The following is a 20,708-nucleotide window of genomic DNA, read 5'->3' as shown; positions in this document are numbered from 1 at the left end:
CTGGGCCTGTGCCCCTTTCCGGAAATCTCTGGCCACCCCCACTGGCCAGGCTGTCCCTCCCACTGACCCTGGGGCCCCTCCCACCCCCACTCCAGATAAGGCCAGCCCAGGACTGCTTCACTGGGCACTAGGCACAAGGGCTGGAATGGGGCCGCCTGGCTCCCCACGGCAGTGGGTCCTGCTGCTGCTGGGGCTGCTGCTTCCCCCCGCCGCCCCCTTCTGGCTCTTCAATGTGCTCTTCCCCCCGCACACCACGCCCAAGGCTGAGCTCAGTAACCACACACGGCCCGTCATCCTCGGTAAGCCCCCACCAGGCCCCTGACACACCAGGGCAGACCTTGGGGAACCTGGGCCCCAGCCCCTGGTAGCAGAGCCTGCCGAGGCCCTTCGGCCCTTGCATGAGCCCTGATCCCTGCCTCAGCGTCTGGAGGGGCCAAAGGCTTGTCCTGCAGAGAAATCAACCCCTTCTCGCACCACAGTTCTCGTGTCTCAGAGTTGTCTCCCGGAGGTGGGTGGAGTAGAGGGTGGGTGTGCCTGAGGGCTTGGCCTGGGCATTACAAGCTGTGGTCAGCTGTAGCCACTGGACCCCGGTCCAAGCCCCACCACTCCTTCCTCAACCCCCACCCCGGCAAGGACAAGGTGCCCAGCCCAGGAGAGCAGGAGAGGCTCATCAGGTCCTGCCCCTGCTCCTAGGCCCGGCCCCACTCCCTCGTACTATTTGTTCTCCCCTTGGACTTTGGCAGTGATGGAGAGCCACGCTACATGTTTGCTTGGTGGGGGCAGGGGTCAGTGGCCTTGGCCCCTGTACCTTCCCTGACTGAGGGGAGCCTGGGCTTTCGGGGGACGGGGTGGGGGATGTGATCAGAAATAGAGGATCTTGTCCTTCGTCCCTGGGGGTGGAGGGTGTGGGAGGTGAAAGGGTGGGGCTGGTCACTGTAGTGTCGGGGAGGTGAGACCGGGGTGGGGTCCACTGCAGGGAAATGGGAGGGATCCAGAGTGAAGGCTGGTGCCCGCAGTGCCTGGCTGCCTGGGGAATCAGCTGGAAGCCAAGCTGGATAAACCAAATGTGGTGAACTGGATGTGCTACCGCAAGACAGACGACTTTTTCACCATCTGGCTGGATCTCAATATGTTCCTACCCGTTGGCGTAGACTGCTGGATTGATAACACCAGGTTCGTGCCATTCCCTCTGGCCTAGCCCCCCACCCTGCTCCTTGGTTGCCGCTCCGCTGACTGTCCCGCTGCCCCCAGGGTTGTCTACAACCGCAGCTCTGGGCGAGTATCCAATGCCCCCGGTGTACAGATCCGTGTTCCCGGCTTTGGCAAGACCTACTCTGTTGAGTATCTGGACAACAGCAAGTTGGCAGGTGTGTGTGTTGCAGGAAACGGGGGGGCTCTAGGCTTGGTGGGCTTGCCGGAGCCACGGCCAGAACCCCCAGTGCCGCTGCTTCGCCCACAGGTTACATGCACACACTGGTTCAGAACCTGGTCAACAATGGGTATGTGCGGGATGAGACGGTGCGGGCCGCCCCCTACGACTGGCGGCTGGAGCCCAGTGAGTGTCTCTGTGCCTAGGGGGCTTGGGGCAGGGCAGGTGGCCCCTAGTCCCAGCTGTGCTGACCCATCCACCCCCCCCTGCAGGCCAGCAGGAGGAGTACTACCTGAAGCTTGCTGGGCTAGTGGAGGAAATGCACGCTACCTACAGAAGGCCTGTCTTCCTCATTGGGCACAGCCTCGGCTGCCTGCACTTGCTCTATTTCTTACTGCGCCAGCCCCAGGCCTGGAAGGACCGCTTCATCGATGGTTTCATCTCTCTTGGGGCTCCCTGGGGTGGCTCCATCAAGCCCATGATAATCTTGGCCTCAGGTGAGAGGGCCTCTGATCACTTGTGTCCCATGGGGAGGGATGGGGGGTGGAATGAAGCTGACCGTGGGCCTGCCCTCACTCCCGTTTCTTCTCACAATGCCAGGCTGGGGGTGTTGTCTACCACCTCTGGGGCACAGCCCCTTCCATTGGCCCTCTGAGAGCAGTGAGCCTGGCCTGGACCATTAGAGTGTCTCCTGACAGTGTCTCAGCGATGACAAAGGGGAAGTAAACAAAGAGGAAGTTAACCCCAGCAATCTGACTCATTGCTGAGGTCTGTTCCTTGTAGCTTCAGGTCCTACCCAGCCAACTTTTGGCTGCCTTCTGCTCCCAGGAGCCCCTCTGCCCAGGGATCTGCCCTAAGCCAGGGCCAGACCCCGGGAGCCCCTCGTGCCCTTCCCCAAGGAGTGGCATCGCTACCACCTGCGGAGCACCCACTGTATTCTGAGCACAGCCAGACATGGCCTTACCCCTAGGAGCTTAAGTGAAGGAAACACTCCCCAGACTATATCAATGAGTGTCAAACAGAGATTGGTCTCATTTCATTCTTCCCAGAACACAGCTCTGAGCCCTGTGCAGCACAGGCCACAGGGGCCAACAGACACTTGCCTGAGGGAGAACTGCCGGCACCATCCCCCACTGTTCACACACACAGGAACCCCCTCCCTGCCCGCCTGCTGAAGCTCTGCAGCTCTCCCTCACAGAGGTGCCACTAGGGCTTCTCACTTAACAAGTACACACGGAGCACCTCCTGAACGCCGGGCCAGTTCTAGTCCATGACTTGGAGTCGATGTTTGGAGTGGGCAAGACAAGGTTGAGCATCCAGCTGAGCTTGGGCTGGGGGGCAAGTTGTGGGCCGGGGGTAGCCAGGACTGGCTCCCTGCCCCACCTTGCTCTGTGTCCACAGGTGACAACCAGGGCATCCCAATCATGTCCAGCATCAAGCTGAAAGAGGAGCAGCGCATGACAACAGCGTCCCCCTGGATGTTTCCCTCCAGCCAGGCATGGCCCGAGGACCACGTGTTCATTTCCACCCCCACCTTCAACTACACAAGCCGTGACTTGCAGCGCTTCTTTACAGACCTGCACTTTGAGGAAGGCTGGTACATGTGGTTACAGTCACGTGACCTGCTGGCAGGGCTCCCAGCACCTGGCGTGGAAGTATACTGTCTGTATGGCGTGGGCCTGCCCACACCCAGCACCTACATCTTCGACCATGGCTTCCCCTACACGGACCCTGTGGGTGTGCTCTATGAGGACGGGGATGACACCGTGGCCACGCGCAGCACCGAGCTCTGTGCCCAGTGGCAGGGCCGCCAACAGCAGCCTGTGCACCTGCTGCCTCTGCCTGGGATACAGCACCTCAATATGGTCTTCAGCAACCAGACACTGGAGCACATCAATGCCATCCTGCTGGGTACCTACCGAAATAGCACTGCCGTACCCCCAACTGCCAGCCCAAGGCCCATGCCCCCTGAATAAAGACCTTCCTTTGCTGCTATAAGCCCTGACGTGTGTTATGGGTTCAGGGAAAGGCACTAAGGTCCTCACACCAGGATTCATTCACCTGCAGACCTGGTGCTTTGTGGAGCATAGGGCAAGAAGAGCTTTGCTAGAGCCTGGGATTGAATTGGGCACCTTGAGATGTACAGCTTCCCACTCTTCTGGTTGAGCTATTTAAGCAGCCTCTCTGTGCCTGCCTCTGCTCTGGGCATGGGGACTGGAGGGAGCTGCACACACAGCTGTAGAATGGGGGTACGTGGAGCCTAGGGTGCAGGATGGAGAAGATCTGAGCTGCCCCTCCTAGCTCCCAAAAGGGCAGGTGAGAACCCACCTCTAGACAGAGACTTTTGAGTGCTAGGTGGGTGACAGAGGCACCAGAGTTTAGCATCTAGGAGAGTGAAAGCCACTAAATAGGTCATTTCAATACTGAAGATTTAATTGATGGAGCTAAGTGATCTGAGAGAAAAGTTTAGGGAGGAACAAGGTGGGGATTCTTTTGGGTCAGGGAAGGCTTCCCAGAGGAGGTGGTGCCTGTGCTGAGATCAGATGGAATGAGAAGGGTAACTGTAAAGACTGGTTTCAACCTAAGAGCAGCATGCAGCTGATACAGGGTTTAACCAGGGAAAGAGTGTGACCAGATCTCCAATCTAGAAAAGAGCCCCCTCTCTGCAGGGCAGAGTGTAGCCTGGGGTGGAGGGTGAGGGGCAGGAAGTGTGGGGAAACCAGAGAGGCCAGTGCAGTGTCCAGGGGAGAGAGGATGCTAGCTGAAACAAGCAGTAATTGGGAGAAAGAAGTGGATAAAGGGTCATTTGGGATGTGAAATAAGGCTTAGCCATGGGTAGAGCCCAGCATGCCTATGAGCCACCAGATGGACACCTACGGTGCCCCTCTTGACAGAGGGAAGACAGCATCCGAGACATGGAAGACGGAAGGATCAGCATCACCTAGGCCAAGGACTGAGCCTCGGTGTTTGAGGTTTTAGGAAGAAGGCAAAGGTAGCAAAAGAGGCAGGAGTTGGGAGAATGACAAATGGCAGCCATGACTGATGCTGTTGGAAGGCCACTAACAATGAGAACAGAGACCTGGTCAATGTGACAGCCTCAGGGCATTGGGACCTGAGGTTAGGGTTGGGGTCAGGGTAGGCAGAGCTCGGGGCTCAGGCTGGACAGTGGCCAGAGAGGAGGGATCTGTCCCTCTGTTCAGAGGGCCCAGGAGCAGCATGGAGAGCCAGGCAAGGGGCATCTCCCCCTTCCCAAGCTGCCTAGGACCAGAGCTGAAGGTGAAAGTGAAAGAGAAGATGCAGAAAAAAGGGGCTGGCATGCTCTGAGGGAAGGTGAAAGCGAAAGGAGAAAGCTCAGTAGTGCAGCCCGAGAGAGGTCAAGGCTTTGGCCTTCCTCCCTCCGTGTTGATCCCACTCCTCTGACCCCCTGCCCACCTGGAGATGCAGAAGACAGCGCTAGATCCCCAAAAGGGCTTCTCCTTCGAAAACTGCGAGAGGTGAGTGGGGGAATGGTTGGTTCCCCAGCTGCCTACGCCCTCAGTGGGGGCTTCCGGGAGTGGGAGCCCCAGGGTGTTTAACATTCCTGGGGGCGAGGGTGGGGGAAGGTACGTGTGTGGAACGACTTGGGTTCCCAGGCTTACCCGAAAGGTGAGGGAAACCGGGACGGAGTTAGGGGATGTGATGACGGTCCCAGAATAACTGAAACCTGGGTTTCTCCCCTCCGTTTCCAGAAACGCAGCCTTGGAACGCTCCCTCCCGGGGCTCCGTGTCCCTCATGCACGCAAGACCGGAACCACCATCGCAGGCCTTGTGTTCCGAGTGAGTAGGGCGTTGGGATTGTAACCCTCAGAGGAGCGGCCGGGAATGGGAGGTGGGCACTGAGCCAAAGGCTCCTCCCCCCCCCCCCGCAGGACGGGGTCATCCTGGGCGCGGATACACGGGCCACTAACGATTCGATCGTGGCGTACCAGAGCTGCGAAAAGATCCACTTCATCGCCCCTAAAATCTAGTGAGCATTCCCCCGCCCAGTTCCCCCCTCAAGAACCGCCCCCTCGTTCCCATCCCGGGTCCCAGCACATCCTAGTCCCGCCCACACGAACCCTCCCTTCGCCTTCAGCTGCTGTGGGGCTGGAGTAGCCGCGGACGCAGAGATGACCACGCGGATGGCGGCGTCCAACATGGAGCTACACGCGCTGTCCACAGGCCGCGAGCCCCGCGTGGCCACGGTCACCCGCGCGTTGCGCCAGACGCTCTTCCGGTGCTGGGGCGGGGCTAAAATGATCCTGGGGTGGGGCAGTTGCGGGGAGGGCCGGGCTGAGAAGAGGCTTGATAGGAGAAAGGGCGGGGCCGCGAGGTCCGAGAGACCGGAAGAGGCTGGCCTAAGAGAAGCTAAGAGAGTGGCAGGAAGGAACGCTGTTGGTCACGGGGCGCCAGACCACGGGAAGGGACGGGGCTCGGGTGCAGGGGCGGTATCGCGGAGGGGCGGGACCTGGATTCCTGTGCGTTCGACTGACCGCACCCACTCCGCGAAAAGGTACCGGGGGTACGTGGGTGCCTCGCTGATTGTGGGCGGCGTAGACTTCACCGGACCGCAGCTCTACTGCGTGCACCCCCACGGCTCCTACAGCCGTCTGCCCTTCACGGCCATGGGTGAGCGCTTCCGCCCCCTTCCCGCGAACCCCGCCCGTGGGACCTCAACGTTTATCCCGCGACTGGGAGGCCGCGGCTGACCTCAGATGCCCTTCCTGCCTGCAGGCTCCGGCCAGGATGCGGCCCTGGCAGTGCTAGAGGACCGGTTCCAGCCGAACATGACGGTGAGCGACATCTCCCCCGCCCCCACCCCCACCCCCACCCCCGCGTGCATTGGTGGGAAGTGCACACCCGGGAGCTGGGGAAACGCAGAGGTACCCTGGCCTACTCTAGAGCTAGGCTTCTCGGAGGTGACGACTGAGTGGAGACTGAGGGGCCAGTGGAGTGAGGGTGAAGTGCTATTCCAACAGTGCCAAAGCTTGGACTTTCCCAGAAGTCAGAACTCAGAGAGGGCCATTTGGTGTTTAGGGAGAAGGGAACAGCAGGTGGAGTCTGGAGTCTGGATTTTGTTTGGGGTGGATGGAAGCAGGAGGCATATGTCACTTTATAGGTGTTTATGGCCCAGAAAGAAAAAAGCAGTGAGCCAGGGATTGGGGGTGGGTGAACAGGCCACTGGAAGCAGAGCCACAAGTGTGACTCAGAGAAGTTTGTGAAGATGGGGGCAGTGGGAACACTGGGGTCTCTGGAGAGAGGGATACTGAAACCAGGGTAGAGGAGCCTGGGGTGGAGATGGGGGTGTAGGGAGAGAGAGGAGTTTGGGTGTGAGCAAATGGTAAATAGTCCAGCCTTCAAGATTAACCGTCTCCAGGCTGTAGCCTGAGGGTGATATTAAAGGGTCCATCAGGACTCACACACACATCTTTACAGCTGGAGGCAGCGCAGGAGCTGCTGGTGGAAGCCATCACTGCAGGGATCCTGGGTGACTTGGGCTCTGGGGGCAGTGTGGATGCATGTGTGATCACTGGGACCAGCGCCAAGCTGCTGCGAACACTGAGCTCTCCCACAGAGCCTATAGAGAGGTAGGAGCATGGGAGATGGGGGAATCACAGGGGAGGATGGGGTGGTAGCAAGGGAAATAGGGGGCTGCAGAGAGGACGGGCCACTTGATGAGGTCATCCTTTCTCCTTCCCAGGTCCAGCCGGTACCGCTTTGCCCCTGGGACCACAGCTGTCCTGTCGGAGACAGTGATGCCGCTGACCCTGGAGCTGCTGGAGGAAACTGTGCAGGCCATGGATGTGGAGTGAAGTAGGCTGAGGCTTAGAGCTTGGAACAAGGAGGAATAAACCCAGAAAACACCACTACCTAGACAGATGGCTGTGTCTTCTTGGGTGGAGGGGGACAAGCAGCCAGCAGGGCTCTGTGCCTAAGGTATCCCTGCAGGGGCCACTTCCTCCCATGGCTTCAGTGCCTAGCCTAAGGGGTGCACTTTACCCATCACCTTAGGCATCTACCCCTCCAGAACCCCAGCCCTGGCAAGTATCACAGGCTCAAAGTGGAAAGCCCCCCCTCCTGACTCTGCACACCACAGAGGCTCCCCCTACCACTCCCATGCCTTGCTCTTGCCTTGTAGTCCACTGAGGGCTGTTGTACAACCCAGAAGGTCCTATGTACTGCCCCCACATAGAGCCTTTACCTGGCTCAACAGTGGCCAAGGACACAGCCTACAGCTCTCAGTCATACCCCCCCATCCCCATTGATGGCTAAAATGCTGGTGGGGGAGCTGCTCCCTGATTCCAAGGGCAAGTTCTCACAAGCGCACTCCTCACCGCTGCAACGCCTTTATCTGTGAAACCCCTCTGATGACCAGGCATACCTGAGGTGCTGACATGATGCTGAGCTTCTGTTTGCACGTGTTGGGCTGTGACTAAGGGGATTGGCTCCAAGTTTTCTGGGTGCCAGGGGTCACAGGACCCGTGGGGAGAGATGACATGACACATTTATCCAGCAGACTTTTGCTGAGCACCCACTGAGTGTCAGCCCAAGAGCAGGGTGCTAGTGGGAGCATCCTGCCTTGAGAGAGAATGGCTGAGCTCCCCTGGAGCTTTGGAACTGTTAGAGAGAGTCTGCCCAACCCCTGGGGAGTGTCTACTCCAGGCTGGACATCCCTGGGTCCCTGATTATGCTTTTTCCCTCAGTATTTTATTATGAAAATCTTAAAACATAAAATCTGGAAAAAAGTTGAACACCTATATACCCACTGCAGACTTGACAATTAGTATTTTGTTATATTTGCTTTACCATGTATCTATCTATCCTTCCCTCTAGTCAGCAATTAACTCATCTTATTTTTTTGACTGATGTGTTCTTGAATCAGCCAAAGCCCTCACACCCCTAGAAGGAGGCAAGCCAACTTACCTGTTGCAACTTTGCACACAGGGGTGTCTTCTCTCCCTCGGTTCAGGCTCAGCTTGGGGCTCTACAGTGAATGGACTGTAGATACCAGGGGCTTGTCCATGGGAGCCCCAAGGCCTGGAGGCTGTCAGAGATTTGATGGCTGTCATCCTTCCACCCCTGATCTCCATCCAGGATCAGCCAGTCACCAAGGGCTCATACCTTGCCCTCCTGTGCACAAGGCCCCTCCTAGGTGTATCATCTCATCACGAACAGTGTGGGCTTTGGAGCCAGACAGATGAAGGTATGGGTCCAAACACACCATGTGGCAGGAGAGTCAGCATCTCCCTGAGCAAACCGGGACACCCATTCCAAGTTGATGAGCAAACCGTGACACCCATTCCAAGTTGATCACTGAGGTGATAGGATTTGCAACCCGCCAGCACCCCCGTCCTGGCCCTTCCACAGCAGAGCTGGTGCAGGTGGACATTCCCTCTACCAGTCAGGAACACCCCTGGGTGCTGAGCAGGCTTCTGTGAGTTTGGTGCTCCTGATAGCCCTGGGAGACTTCCCTGATCCCAGCCACCAGGTGGTTACCGTTAAGTCTAACCACAAGTCCTTGGCACCTGGTGCTTAACATGTGGGATGTGAGGTGGTTCAGGGATCCAGTCAGGGGCCAGGCTTTGGGGGGTGGAGGAGGTGAGAGCCTCACACCTGGGCTCTGGTAAGTCAAGGCGTGGGTGGAGGACTTTGACCTAAAGAGACCCTCCTCCTGCCTAGAGCATGGCAGGGAGCTGAACCTCCACAGCTGCCTGGCCTCAGTCCTGGGACTTTGGCTCAAGGATGAAGAGAACCATAGAGCCAGGCCCAGTTCTCAACCTCATGCCTGCCACAGTGTTGCTGCTCAGCCTCATCCTTACCGTGGTCCTCCATGGCTCCTCCTCGGGTGAGTGGGCCTGGCCCAGCCCTGACTGAACAGCCTTAGGGCAACCCAGCTCCCAGAAGCAGCCCAGGCTTCCTGCTCAGGGGCTCAGGGCAGGGGCCAGGCTGGCTAGAAGGGAAGCAGGTGGACAGAGTGGGCAAAGGAGAAAGGATGTGGCAAGGCTGGGAGGAGGCAAGAAGGGGTCAGGGGCCAGTCTCCCAAATGGGACAGGAGCTTGGGCTGGGCCCAAGAGCCGGGGAGGGTTTAGGAAGCTGAGAAGCAAAGGTTGGACGTGTAGTTTAGGAAGAGCCTTCTGGTTGCATGTGGGGTATGGACCGTTGAGGTCTGGAGGGAGTGCAGAGGCTAGGAAGGAGACAGGAATATTCCTGGGGACAGGGAGAAAAATGGCCTGGGATTGGGGGTGGGGTGGAGTTGGGGAATGGTGGGGAGTAGGTTGGGGAGAGATGAGGAAGAATGGACAGAACTTGGGGGCTGGGTGGATGGGGCCAACTGAGATAGCTATAGAGGCCCAGAGGTGCTCAGGGTGAGAAGGGGTAGTGATGAGCCCTCTTGATCTGGACCCCTCTGGGGGGCACAGCCTGGGGGCACCCAGGAGGAGGAGAGGAGAGGTGTGCTGGGACATGGGAAGCAGGTCCTCACCAGCCCAATGGTCAGGTTACGGCGTTCCTGCCATCAGACCGGTGCTGAGCTTCAGCCAGAGGATTGTCGATGGGGAGAACGCAGTGCTGGGCTTGTGGCCCTGGCAGGTGTCACTGCAGGTACATGCACCCTGGGGGTGGGGCAGGGTTTCAGATGTTTCATGCCTGGGTGTAGCCTGGGCCCACCCCCACTTCTGACCCCTGATGCCAGGACAGCAACGGCTTCCACTTCTGCGGTGGTTGCCTCATCAGTCCTGGGTGGTCACTGCTGCCCACTGCAATGTTGTGTGAGTGCTTCCCTTCTACCTGCACCCCCCCAGCCCCCACCTCCCTGCCTCCTTGCCCTGGAGGCCCCTCTCTTGTCACTCGGCCTTCCTTGTGGCTGCCCAACCCCACTCTCACTGCAGCCCTGGCTGCCACTTTGCCATCCTGGGCGAGTACGACCTATCATCCAGCACTGAGCCTTTGCAGGTTCTGTCCATCTTGTGGGTCAGTGCTTGGGCTGCAGGTGGGGAAGGAAGAGTGAGCAGTGTAGGTGTGTGGGCTCTGGGGGTGAGGAATTCAGAGCACGCCCTGGCCTAGTCCCCTCAGCACCCATCACCCTGAGGGCCTGTGTCCACCCCCATCCTGCATGGCCCCTTTCTGGCTCCGCAGGCCATCACGCACCCTTTCTGGAACCCCACCACCATGAACAACGATCTGATGCTACTAAAGCTCACCTCCCCAGCCCAGTACACAACACGCATCTCACCAGTTCGCCTGGCTTCCTCAAATGACGTGCTGCCTTAAGGCCTCACGTGTCACCACTGGCTGCGGCCGCCTCAGCGGTGTGGGTAGGAACTCGGGCCAAAACTCTGGGTGGGAGGGCAGGATGGGGACAAGTCATCTGGAACCTAACCACCCACTCCCGGCCCACAGGCAGTGTGACTCCTGCACACCTGCAGCAGGTGGTTCTGCCCCTGGTCACCGTGAGTCGGTGCCAGCAATACTGGGGCTCACGCATCACCAACTCTATGATCTGTGCAGGGGCCTCGGGGCCTCCTTGTGCCAGGTGAGCACTGGCACCCTGTCCTGTCCTCTGCACTGTCCTGTGGCACTCCCACCCCCCACACTGACTTCTCCCCTCTCCTTCCGTCAGGGTGACTGGAGGCCCGCTTGTCTGCCAGAAGGGGGACACGTGGGTGCTCACTGGTATTGTCTCCTGGGGCACCAATGACTGCAACGTGCGCACGCCTGCCACGTACACTCGGGTTAGCAAGTTCGGTACCTGGATCAATCATAGCCTACAGCCAAGCCCACCACAGGCCCTCTCCCCATCTCAGTCCAATAAAGACCCCAGGCTCTGTCCTTTTGTGTATGCCTGTCTGTCTTCCTGGTTCAGGGAAAAGGAGAGGCTCTTGGGGGCCCCATTTCCCAAGCGGACTTTGTCTTCTGGCACGGCAGGTGTTGAGGAGTCAGGATCCTCCTAGACTAGCCGTGACCAGGCTGGGCTCTCCCCACCTCCCCACCGCCTCCTGGGCAACCTCTTGTCCACAGCAAGAGACTGGGCTGTCGGAATGAATGGGCAGCTTTCCCTGGGGAAGGCAGCCTGTTTATTGAGTACGAAGGATACATTTACAAACTTGAGTACACAAAATAAATAACTGCACATTCTCCATCCACAGTCCATGGCATAAAGGCCCAAGTCTCCAAACTCCCTCTGTCCTACCTTCAGGACCAGGCCCATCCTGGCCAAAAGAGGAAATAAATCCCCAGAGGCACTTGGGGAAGTAGGGGGAATTCTGAGGCCATGGGGCTTGGGCTTTCCACTGCCTTGTGCTAGGAGAACTAGAGACAGGAGGAGGAGGTGTACAAGGCACGAATGACTTGGCCCAGAGTGGTCTCTTTTGGCTTGGTTTCCCACTGGAGGTGGCACATGCAAAAAGAGGAGGGCCTAGCCCAAGGGAACCCACTGGGAGGAACTGAGAGCCAAACCCCTCCCTGCTGGCAGGGGACCTGCAGTCCAGCTAAGGCTGAAGCTGGGCCCTGGCTCCTTCCCACCCACTGAAAGCAGCTGTGGAGGGACAGGGCTTGGGTTCCAGCCCCGTCTGTGGTGGTGGGGAGGCACCATGACTGACAGCAGGATGGTCTGGCTCAGACCTCTGGGAAAGCAGCCACCCAATTCCACCCACCTCTCGCAGGTGCTCCCTCCAGACGGAGATTCAGCGGGGCCCAGAATGGAAGGGTAATGCTGTGAAAAGAAGCAGGGACAGGCTGGACTGAGCAAGGCCACCGTGAGAAGGTCAGTGCCCCAGGCACTCAGGGTTCAGAGGCAGGTCACACAGTATGGCTAAGTTCCAAGGGGAGCTGTGCAGAAGCTCAGCAGAAAGAGATAGGGTTGAGCACCCCGGGGACCCTCCCTCAATGCAGCAGCTCCTTCCTTCCGACTTCCTCTTGGAGGATAAAGGGAGAGCATGGTGCTCATTCCTAGGCCGCCCATACGCATGCCAGACACTAGATGGCTCCTTCATGCAGCTGCAGAGGAGGGAACAGCAGCACCTGAAGGGAGAGGCAACACCAAGGGTGGAACCAAGGCTGACACTGGAATCCTGATGGGGCTTCTCCCTCAGAAGCCCCTGCCCTTTGCTTTGGCCCAGGTGCCCCCATCCCCCAGGTAGCAGCAGTGGGGCTCCTTTTAACCCCGCACAGTTGGGAAGGAGGCACCTGGGGAATAGAATGGGCATCCGAGGGGGAGAGGGAGGTGATAACAGGCTCTGTAAAGAAGGCACTGAGTGCAGTAGGCTGGTGGGCAGGAACTCTCATAGTCAGAGAGAGGCTGAAGCCTGGAGCAAGCCTGCTACCAACATGGCCACACAGTCCAGAGGGCCAAGGACCATTCCATGGTCCTACCACCAGAGATCCTGGCAAGTCCTGGGGCCGGGAGGGGTCCCTGGGGGCACCATGAAGGAAGACAGATCTTGGCTGGGAGGTGGGAGGCTGTTTAGACTTAGCCAGGGGCTGAGAGTCCAGCCAAGGCACAAGCTGTGGGCCTACCTGGGCCTCTCACTGGAGCATAATCATGAGGATCAGGATGCCATGGAATGTGGGGCCGGGGGAGGGCAGACAGGAAGGCTTGGTAGAGGAAAGGGGGGATTCCAGAAGTAACTGTCCCAAAGAGTCCTGGGACCACAGGACACCCTCTACCTGGCACTGCATGCTCCTTTGGTCTAGGGAAGAGCCAAGAGGTGAGGAGACTGAAGGCCAGGTCCTGCCCTTCCCCCAGTATGTACCAGAGCAGTTGTCCAGCAAAAGGAGCATTAGTGCCAGACCAGGCTCCTTGTTCAGGGGGCTCGTATGCCCCAGGGCTCCCTCCACTCTGTCGCACCAGACTCAGGCCCAGGGTGAAGATGGGGACTGCTGAACGCACAGAGAAGGGGCTGGGGCCATTCACCTACCACTGAACATACAGACCTATCTCTAGAGAGGGCGGTGGGCCCAGATGGCACAGCAATGTGTGGCCAGGCTGGGGCCATGCCATGTCAGCACCCCAGCCTGGCAGCTCAGCCATTGTACTGCTGCTGGTAGCGCAGGTTGAGCTCCCGCAGCTCTCGCTCCCGCACTCGGCGAGACTTGTTGGATCGTGTAGAGCGGCTGGAACGCGTGGACTGGGCAGATTTGGTGCTCTGGCAGCGCGAGGAGGCGCGTTTGAGGAGGTTCTGGGAGATGGAGCGGTGCAGATTCTTCATAGACGAAGAGGCTGCCATGCTCACCACCCACGGATGCCTCAGGGCCTGCAGTGCCGTCATACGGGCGCCGGGGTCCACCGTCAGCAGGCGGTCAATGAAGTCCTTGGCCAGGTTGGACACACTGGGCCAGGGCTAGAAGCCAAGGACAAGCATTAGAGCGAGCACACTCAACATTGCCCTCAGCATCCTGATGATGTCACCTACACAACACTCAGACCTGTCCAGTAGCCCTGCACTCTCCCCCTAGAGAGAGGAACTGCCCGGCTCCTCCCATGTAGAGCATTCCGGGCCTCCCCTTCCCACCCAGTGCTGACCCAGGCCACTGAGCAGAGGCTGTTCTCTGAGTGACAAGGAGTGTGATAGGAGGAGAAGGATCCACCCCCTCCCTGAGGAGCAAACTTCAAAGGTGCCCTGGACTCAAAGCCTGGTTCAAGGAGGTGGCCCCCGTCAAGACCACCCAACCTACCCTAGGACCACCATAACTCAGGGCGATTTAATGAGAACGACCCAAACCTTCCACCATATCTTGAGCCGGACTTAAGCTCCCATCACTGGATGCCCATACCGGGCCACTTCCTAGTCCTTAAAAACAGGGTTCGCCCTCCCTTCCAACTGAAAAAGTGGCCAAAGTAATCACTGCATTCTCTGCATCAGCCTCAGCCTCAGCCTCTCAGCCATGAGGAGAAAAGAAAACAATTCAAGGCAACTAGATTTCTCCATCTGCTGGGATGGCAGGGGGATCCTGGGAGCCCAGCAGGGATCAGGACTCTTCTCAGGGGTGCTTCTCATGTCTGCATGACCTCTCTAAGCCACACAGGGGCTCCTGGCAGTACCCTGTGCCAGCCTCGTTTTAGTACATTCTTTCCTCAGCACAAAGCCTGCTCTGCTACATGCACCCACGGCTGCCTCATCTCAGCCACACACCGAACAGCCGTCTGTCTCAGGGCCTCAGCCTGCACAAACTGTCTTCACCTGGCTGAATCCTCAGGTTCTCAGGTTAAAGGACACTTGCTCACACTCGCTCTCTTAGCCCCCAGTGCTAAGCAACTATTCGAATAATTTCAAGTTTATTGTTCCCATTAGAGCATGCTTAGCTATTCACCAGTGCCTGGTGCCGGGCATACAGGAGGCACTCAGTAGATAGAGGCTCAGCGAGTAAACAACCCATGCATGGCACCTGATGGGTGTCCTCTCCTGCAGCTGCTTCCAGGATGTGGGGCTCAGGTGCCCGGGCCCTTGACTTATTCTGCTGAAGGAGGGCAGATGCAGCACTTCTCCGAGTCCCTGCGTCTCTTAGGAGCACTCTGGCACGGGCTCTGACACTCTCCAAAGGGTGGGTGGCTAGGACTTCAGCTGAGCCTGCTCCAGGTGGTTCGGCTGGGATGCCAGGGGTACTATCACCCTCCTTCCTGTCTGGTGAGAGGTCTGACTGTTCTACCCCATGGTGCCCTTCACCTTGAGGAGCCCCTGAACACACTCTCCAAGGGGCTCAGGAAAGTGTGAGAGCCCACATTTGGGGTAGCTGCATGCCCACTCAGCAGACACACTAACACAGTTATCGCCACCCCCAGTCAGGCTTCCTTGACCCCCAACTCTTCCCCCATGCCTTTCCCCACTGATGTCGATGTACCGGGAGGCAGTGGGTGGGGTAGGAAACAAGGAAAAGACTCATCTGGAGTCCTGGAGAAGGGGTGGAGCTACCTGTAGTTGTTATCCTTACTTGCCCTTTGGAAGGCAAATCTCAACTGTTACTGAGCTGAACTGGAAGAAAGTCACAGAAAGCCTAGATTTCTAAATAGCCACCTAACAGGGTCCTCCTCACCAATGGGTCAGCTCCCAGTGATTCCTGGCAAGCGACTGGCCTCCAGGAGGAGGGCAGTTAGGGCCCATAGATCCCGTGCTGTCTGAGAGCAGTGAGGGAGAGCAAGGAGCAACAGCCCTCCCACGCAGGAAGCCTGATCCACATTCCCCTGCAGGCCTGTGTAACTCAGGGCTCTGATACTGAGGCTGACACGCAGGGTGACTGGACTGGACAGTTGCCACGGTAGCTGTGGGCTCTCGGTTCACGAAGGCTCCATGGCTTGCTGCTGCCACCTGAACACACAGAGCCACTGTGAGGGGCCGGCCAAGCTGGACCACAGGCACAGTGTGGCCCCCGTCACTCATGTGAGAAATGGAAAGGCACAGGCATAATGGGGCCACTGACGGACAAAGCAAACCTAGAGCTGCAACAGGTCATGGGAACACCTGTGCTTGTGCTGCACTGCGGCTTTTATGGTCTCCAAGAAAAGGAGAAATCACTGGGGAACACACTGCAGCTCAGCCTGGCCTGTTGGTGGGACAGCTCCAAGACAGAGCTGCCAGGCCAGGCCAGCCAAACAGGGCTGGGACATGGATTCTGCCCCTGGCCCTTGGTCCAGTCAAGCCAGAAGAGAGGCAACTCCTCTGCAAATGACAGAATAAAAAGTGGCGAACCTGGACTCACAAGTCAGGAACCTGAATACGGATGGATCGGAGGCATCCCCACTTCATATCCATACCCAGCCAAACAAACCAAGGCCCCCTGCAGCTCCAAACCAGTCCAGTGCAGTCTCAGATGGGCCTCTCACTAGACACGCTTAAGCATCTCCACCTCCAGTGACACAGGCTCACACCAGCTGTCAACCCCTGCTGCTTGTTGCCATGATCGCCAAAGTGAGCCGGATTGATCTGCCCCTCCTCCTCCCCCAGGCGCTCGCCTCTCCAATTACCTTGTACAGGCAGCAGTGTGAGGAATGCTGATGGGCTCATTAGTCTGAGGGCCTGCCCACCCTCTCTGGTAAGCCCCAGCTCTCCCCATCTTTGAAGAACTGTGCACAGGTGGGTCCCCTAAGACAATGTGACTCGAGGTGTCCTGACATGAGAACCGGGCTGTGCAATGGCACCCAGCCTAACCCTCACACACTGAGGGACCTGCAGCGGGAAGTTAAACAGGACAAACACGGGAAGGTGGTCCTCGAGCCAGCCCACTGACAGCGGGGCAGGGGCTTATGCTGACCTCCAGAATAGTGGCCCCTTGGAGGTCTCCAACAGGTCTCATAAAGGAGAAGCAAGGCCTTCCACACTCACCCATGGCCACACTTCTGGCCAAGTCCAATTCAGCACCTCCTGAGAAAGCGATCGGGACCTCCTTGGTGGCAATGTGGTTAAGACTCCGTGCTCCCAGTGCAAGGGGCCCGGGTTCGATCCCTGGTCAGGAAACTAGATCCCACATGCATGCCGCAACTAAGAGTTCACATGCTGCAACTAAGGAGCCAGCGAGCCACAACTAAGGAGCCGGCAAGATGCAACTAAAGAGCCCTCAAGCAGCAACTAAGGCGCCCTCGAGCTGCAACTAAGGAGCCTGCCTGCTGCAACTAAGGAGCCCACAAGCCGCAAATAAGGAGCCCACCTGCCGCAACTAAGACCCAGCACAACCAAATTAAAAAAAAAAGAAAGCGATCAACACATGCAGGCCAACCCACCTACTTCCCCAACATGCTCGGGCCTCTGGAGTCACATGAGTATGTCTGGCAGCCTCTGACTGACTGGCCAGGTAACATTCTGTTCCTCATATGCAGCCAAGTGAGGAAAAGAAAAATGGGAAATTCCCTGGCAGTCCAGTGGTTAGGATTCCACTCTTCCACTGCAGGGGGCATGGGTTTGACCCCTGGTCAGGGAACTAAGATCCCACATGCTGAACGGTGGAGCCAAAAGAAAGAAAAAGAAAAATCGGCATGAGGAAAAAGGAAAATGATAAACTGTCATGCTCTTCAGTTTCCACAGCTCTAACTGCCAGCTGTGGGTAGAGGACAGAAGGTTTGCCTCAGTATACTTGGGGCCAGATCAGGGACACACGTAAGCCTCAGGTGGGTGGCAGAAGGGACAGGCCCCAGGTACCACCTGGCCAGTCTCCTAGAGGCTTCCACCCATTTTTGGGCTGGCAAAGGGCATGGGGCATGAAAGGGAACATCAAAATGTCAGTCGGCCTTGCCTCCAGACACTCAGGCCTCCCTGAGACCCGAGTGTGCAGAGGACAGCTGCAATACTCGGTGACAGCCCGCACCCTCCTGTCCACAAGTCAGTCTTTCATGAGCTGTGTGGGTGAGGGGTCCTGCCCCAAGAGGAGGACAAGAAGAGGCTGTAGGAGGAAGGGTGTCACCTCCACCCTGTTTCTGACCATCGAGCTGGCCGCCCTTCTGCCTACCCTGTAACCCCCAGAGTCCTTGCAGTTCGGATACCTACTCCTGATGCTGTAACAGCAGAGAAACCAATCGGGTAGAAGGATCTCCCCAATAAGCGCTTCCTAACCAACTTCACCCTCCTCATCGCCCTGCTTCTGTGGGACCAGTCACTCCTGGTGACACTCAGCAGCTGAATCCAACTCTACCTTCAGAGGGAGGCACCAGACCAGAAAGGGTTTGCCACTCCAGCTCAGAGGACATACTTCCTCCCGTCCCAGTCTCATTCACTTGCTCTAGCTCTAATGTCACAAGGGCCTGGCAAGAATGTTACCCAAGCTACTTCCATGGTCCTGCCTTGAGCCCCAGGGCTAAGGGAACAAGGGCTGGAACCAGCTCTCGAGGCCTAGGCTGCAGAGGGAGGAGGAAGCTGCTTCCTTCCAGCAGCAAACCCAGCTCACGGGGCTTACCCTAGACTCTCTCTGGTAAGCAGGTCTGATGGCTCTCAAGTAAGGGGAGAAAAAGGCCTAGCGTCTCTTTGGGATGGCATCTGAGTGACAGATTGAAGTGTTGGGCTGGAAGCCCAGTGACCTGCGTTCTAGGTCTACCGTCTCAGCTGACCGTAAAGAAATCACAGCCTCCTCACTGTTAATATGAAGGAGCTGAATACAATGAATTCTAAATCTCTTCCAGTTTATAAAGTCCTGGGTTGTAAGAAGATGGCTCCCCATCTTTTTTAACCACTTGGCCGCATGTGAGGAAGAGAACTAGAGCATCTAACGTTTAAGCTGACTTGATGTCTTGACCTTTATGCGTTCTCTTCCAGCCCATGATGACACTGAGGAAGGTTCCCTGGCAGAGAAGGAAGCCCAGGCAAAGAGATGCTAGGGGAAGAAGGGGGAGAAAGAAGCCTGGGTTTTGCTCCCATGACTCAATTCTTCCCTCAACTTTGTCTCAACATGTGTCTTCAGATCCAGCATTCCCACATTCACAGCCCTCCTTCCTATACTGACATGGGCCTGAATGAGAGCAGAGAGAAAGGCACAGAGGAAATTCTGGGAAATGGAGCTTCAGGTTTACTCAGGAGAGCAGAACTATTAGTGTGATAAGAACAGCACACTTTGATGTTAACCATGAAGAAAAGTGTTTTGAAAAAATCAGCACAATTAGACACTGTGGGGCTGTAGAGCCAGCATCTCCTCCTCTGGTCAAGACACTCACCATCCTGGTGTCTGGACTTCCAGAACAGACAGTATCCAACACGCTGAGACCACGCTGTGGGTGGGGGGACCTGAGCAGCAGAAAAGAGAAAGATATTGAGGGAGAGAGGCTGACAGGAGAGAAAGGAGGAAGATAATAGAGGTTTAAAAAGAGGCAGAGGAGCTTCCCTGGTGGCACAGTGGTTAAGAATTCACCTGCCAATGAAGGGGACACGGGTTCGAGCCCTGGCCCAGGAAGATCCCACATGCTGCGGAGCAACTAAGCCTGTGCGCCACAACTACTGAGCCTGCACTCTAGAGCCCACGAGCCACAACTACTGAGCCCACGTGCTGCAACTACTGAGCCTGCACGCTAGAGCCCGCGTGCCACAACTACTGAAGCCTGCGCGCCTCAAGCCCATGCTCCTCAACAAGAGAAGCCGCCGAAATGAGAAGCCCATGCACCGCAATGAAGAGTAGCCCTGCTCGACACAACTAAAGAAAGACCGCGCACAGCAATGAAGACCCAACGCAGCCAAATATAAATAAATAAATAAATTTATATATATATAAAAAAAAGAGGTGGAGAATCTTGAAGATAAAAATAAATGAGAAAAGGCGTGACAACTTAAAGGATGGTAAAGCTGCGTTCTAAAACTTGAGATGGGGACTTCCCTGGCAGTCCAGTGGTTAAGACTCTGTGCTTCCAATGCAGGGGGTGTGGGTTCAATCCCTGGTTGAGGAACTAAGATCCCACATGCTGTACAGTGCAGCCAAGAAAATATTTTAAATTATTAGAGAAATGCAACTCAAAACTACAAGGAGGTATCACCTCACACCGGTTAGAATGGGCATGATCAGAAAATCTACAAACAACAAATGCTGGAGAGGGTGTGGAAAAAAGGGAACCCTCTTGCACTGTTAGTGGGAATGTAAATTGATGCAGCCACTATGGAGAACAGAATGGAGGTTCCTTAAAAAACTAAAAATAGAACTACCATATGACCTAGCAATCCCACTACTGGGCATATACCCTGAGAAAACCACAGTTCAAAAAGACACATGCACCCCAAGGTTCACTGTAGCACTATTTACAATAGCCAGGACATGGAAGCAACCTAAGTGTCCACTGACAGATGAATGGATAAAGAAGATGTTGCACATATATACAATGGAATATTACTCAGCCATAAAAAGAAACGAAATTGAGTTATTTGTAGTGAGGTGGATGGACCTAGAGTGTCATACAGAGTGAAGTTAAGTCAAAGAGAGAAAAACAAATACCGTATGCTAACACATATATATATATGGAATCTAAAAAAAAAATTGTTCTGATGAACCCAGGGGCAGGACAGAAATAAAGACACAGACGTAGAGAATGGACTTGAGGACACGGAGTGGGGAAGGGTAAGCTGAGACCAAGTAAGAGAGTAGCATTGACATATATACACTATCAAATGTAAAATAAGATAGCTAGTGGGAAGCAGCTGCATGGCACAGGGAGATCAGCTCTGTGCTTTGCAACCACCTAGAGGGATGGGATAAGGAGGGTGGGAGGGAGACGCAGGAGGGAGGGGATATGGGGATATACGTATGCATATAGCAGGTTCACTTTGTTATACAGCAAAAACTAACACAACACTGTAAAGCAATTATACTCCAATAAAGATGTAAAAAAAAAAAAAAGACACATGCACCCCAATGTTCACTGCAGCAC

General features: G+C 56.5%; 4 protein-coding genes across 4 annotated transcripts in view; 3 read left to right on the top strand and 1 right to left on the bottom strand.

Moving 5' to 3' along the window:
• Positions 1-8: 8 nt before the first annotated feature.
• LCAT (lecithin-cholesterol acyltransferase) lies at positions 9-3,454 on the top strand. Its single transcript, XM_060083868.1, has 6 exons — positions 9-299; positions 1,017-1,173; positions 1,252-1,367; positions 1,460-1,555; positions 1,642-1,866; positions 2,771-3,454. The coding sequence occupies exons 1-6, from the start codon at positions 146-148 to the stop codon at positions 3,343-3,345; spliced, it is 1,323 nt and encodes a 440-aa protein (XP_059939851.1). The 5' UTR covers positions 9-145; the 3' UTR covers positions 3,346-3,454.
• Positions 3,455-4,707: 1,253 nt separating this feature from the next.
• Positions 4,708-7,257, top strand: PSMB10 (proteasome 20S subunit beta 10). Its single transcript, XM_060083869.1, has 8 exons — positions 4,708-4,863; positions 5,098-5,185; positions 5,278-5,375; positions 5,484-5,624; positions 5,901-6,016; positions 6,122-6,180; positions 6,824-6,975; positions 7,089-7,257. Exons 1-8 carry the CDS (start codon positions 4,808-4,810, stop codon positions 7,198-7,200), a joined length of 822 nt encoding a protein of 273 aa, XP_059939852.1. The 5' UTR covers positions 4,708-4,807; the 3' UTR covers positions 7,201-7,257.
• A 992-nt stretch (positions 7,258-8,249) lies between these two features.
• CTRL (chymotrypsin like) lies at positions 8,250-11,337 on the top strand. Its single transcript, XM_060083171.1, has 5 exons — positions 8,250-8,591; positions 9,068-9,233; positions 9,885-9,988; positions 10,787-10,919; positions 11,007-11,337. Exons 1-5 carry the CDS (start codon positions 8,447-8,449, stop codon positions 11,335-11,337), a joined length of 879 nt encoding a protein of 292 aa, XP_059939154.1. The 5' UTR covers positions 8,250-8,446.
• An 82-nt stretch (positions 11,338-11,419) lies between these two features.
• The window catches only part of PSKH1 (protein serine kinase H1), a 37,160-nt gene continuing 27,871 nt past the window's right edge, over positions 11,420-20,708 (bottom strand). The window contains exon 3 of the mRNA XM_060085005.1: positions 11,420-13,725. Within this exon, the coding sequence (XP_059940988.1) occupies positions 13,408-13,725 (318 nt within the window). The 3' untranslated portion in view covers positions 11,420-13,407. The remainder of the gene's footprint in view (positions 13,726-20,708) is intronic.

The sequence above is a fragment of the Mesoplodon densirostris genome, chromosome 19 (assembly GCF_025265405.1).
Source record: "Mesoplodon densirostris isolate mMesDen1 chromosome 19, mMesDen1 primary haplotype, whole genome shotgun sequence".
NCBI classification, from domain to species: Eukaryota; Metazoa; Chordata; class Mammalia; order Artiodactyla; family Ziphiidae; genus Mesoplodon; species Mesoplodon densirostris.
This window is presented reverse-complemented; position numbering and strand designations above follow the sequence as displayed.

What these genes read in the sequence shown, in the direction of transcription:
- CTRL (XM_060083171.1), top strand. Translation starts at nt 8,447, where the DNA reads ATGGCTGTCATCCTTCCACCCCTGATCTCCATCCAGGATCAGCCAGTC. An exon ending in TTGGAGCCAGACAGATGAAG is followed by an intron (nt 8,592 to 9,067) that starts GTATGGGTCCAA and finishes CCTCCTGCCTAG; the next exon opens with AGCATGGCAGGGAGCTGAAC. An exon ending in CCTCCATGGCTCCTCCTCGG is followed by an intron (nt 9,234 to 9,884) that starts GTGAGTGGGCCT and finishes CCCAATGGTCAG; the next exon opens with GTTACGGCGTTCCTGCCATC.
- PSMB10 (XM_060083869.1), top strand. Translation starts at nt 4,808, where the DNA reads ATGCAGAAGACAGCGCTAGATCCCCAAAAGGGCTTCTCCTTCGAAAAC. An exon ending in TCCTTCGAAAACTGCGAGAG is followed by an intron (nt 4,864 to 5,097) that starts GTGAGTGGGGGA and finishes CTCCGTTTCCAG; the next exon opens with AAACGCAGCCTTGGAACGCT. An exon ending in CCCACAGAGCCTATAGAGAG is followed by an intron (nt 6,976 to 7,088) that starts GTAGGAGCATGG and finishes TCTCCTTCCCAG; the next exon opens with GTCCAGCCGGTACCGCTTTG.
- LCAT (XM_060083868.1), top strand. Translation starts at nt 146, where the DNA reads ATGGGGCCGCCTGGCTCCCCACGGCAGTGGGTCCTGCTGCTGCTGGGG. An exon ending in GGACAACAGCAAGTTGGCAG is followed by an intron (nt 1,368 to 1,459) that starts GTGTGTGTGTTG and finishes CTTCGCCCACAG; the next exon opens with GTTACATGCACACACTGGTT. An exon ending in CATGATAATCTTGGCCTCAG is followed by an intron (nt 1,867 to 2,770) that starts GTGAGAGGGCCT and finishes CTGTGTCCACAG; the next exon opens with GTGACAACCAGGGCATCCCA.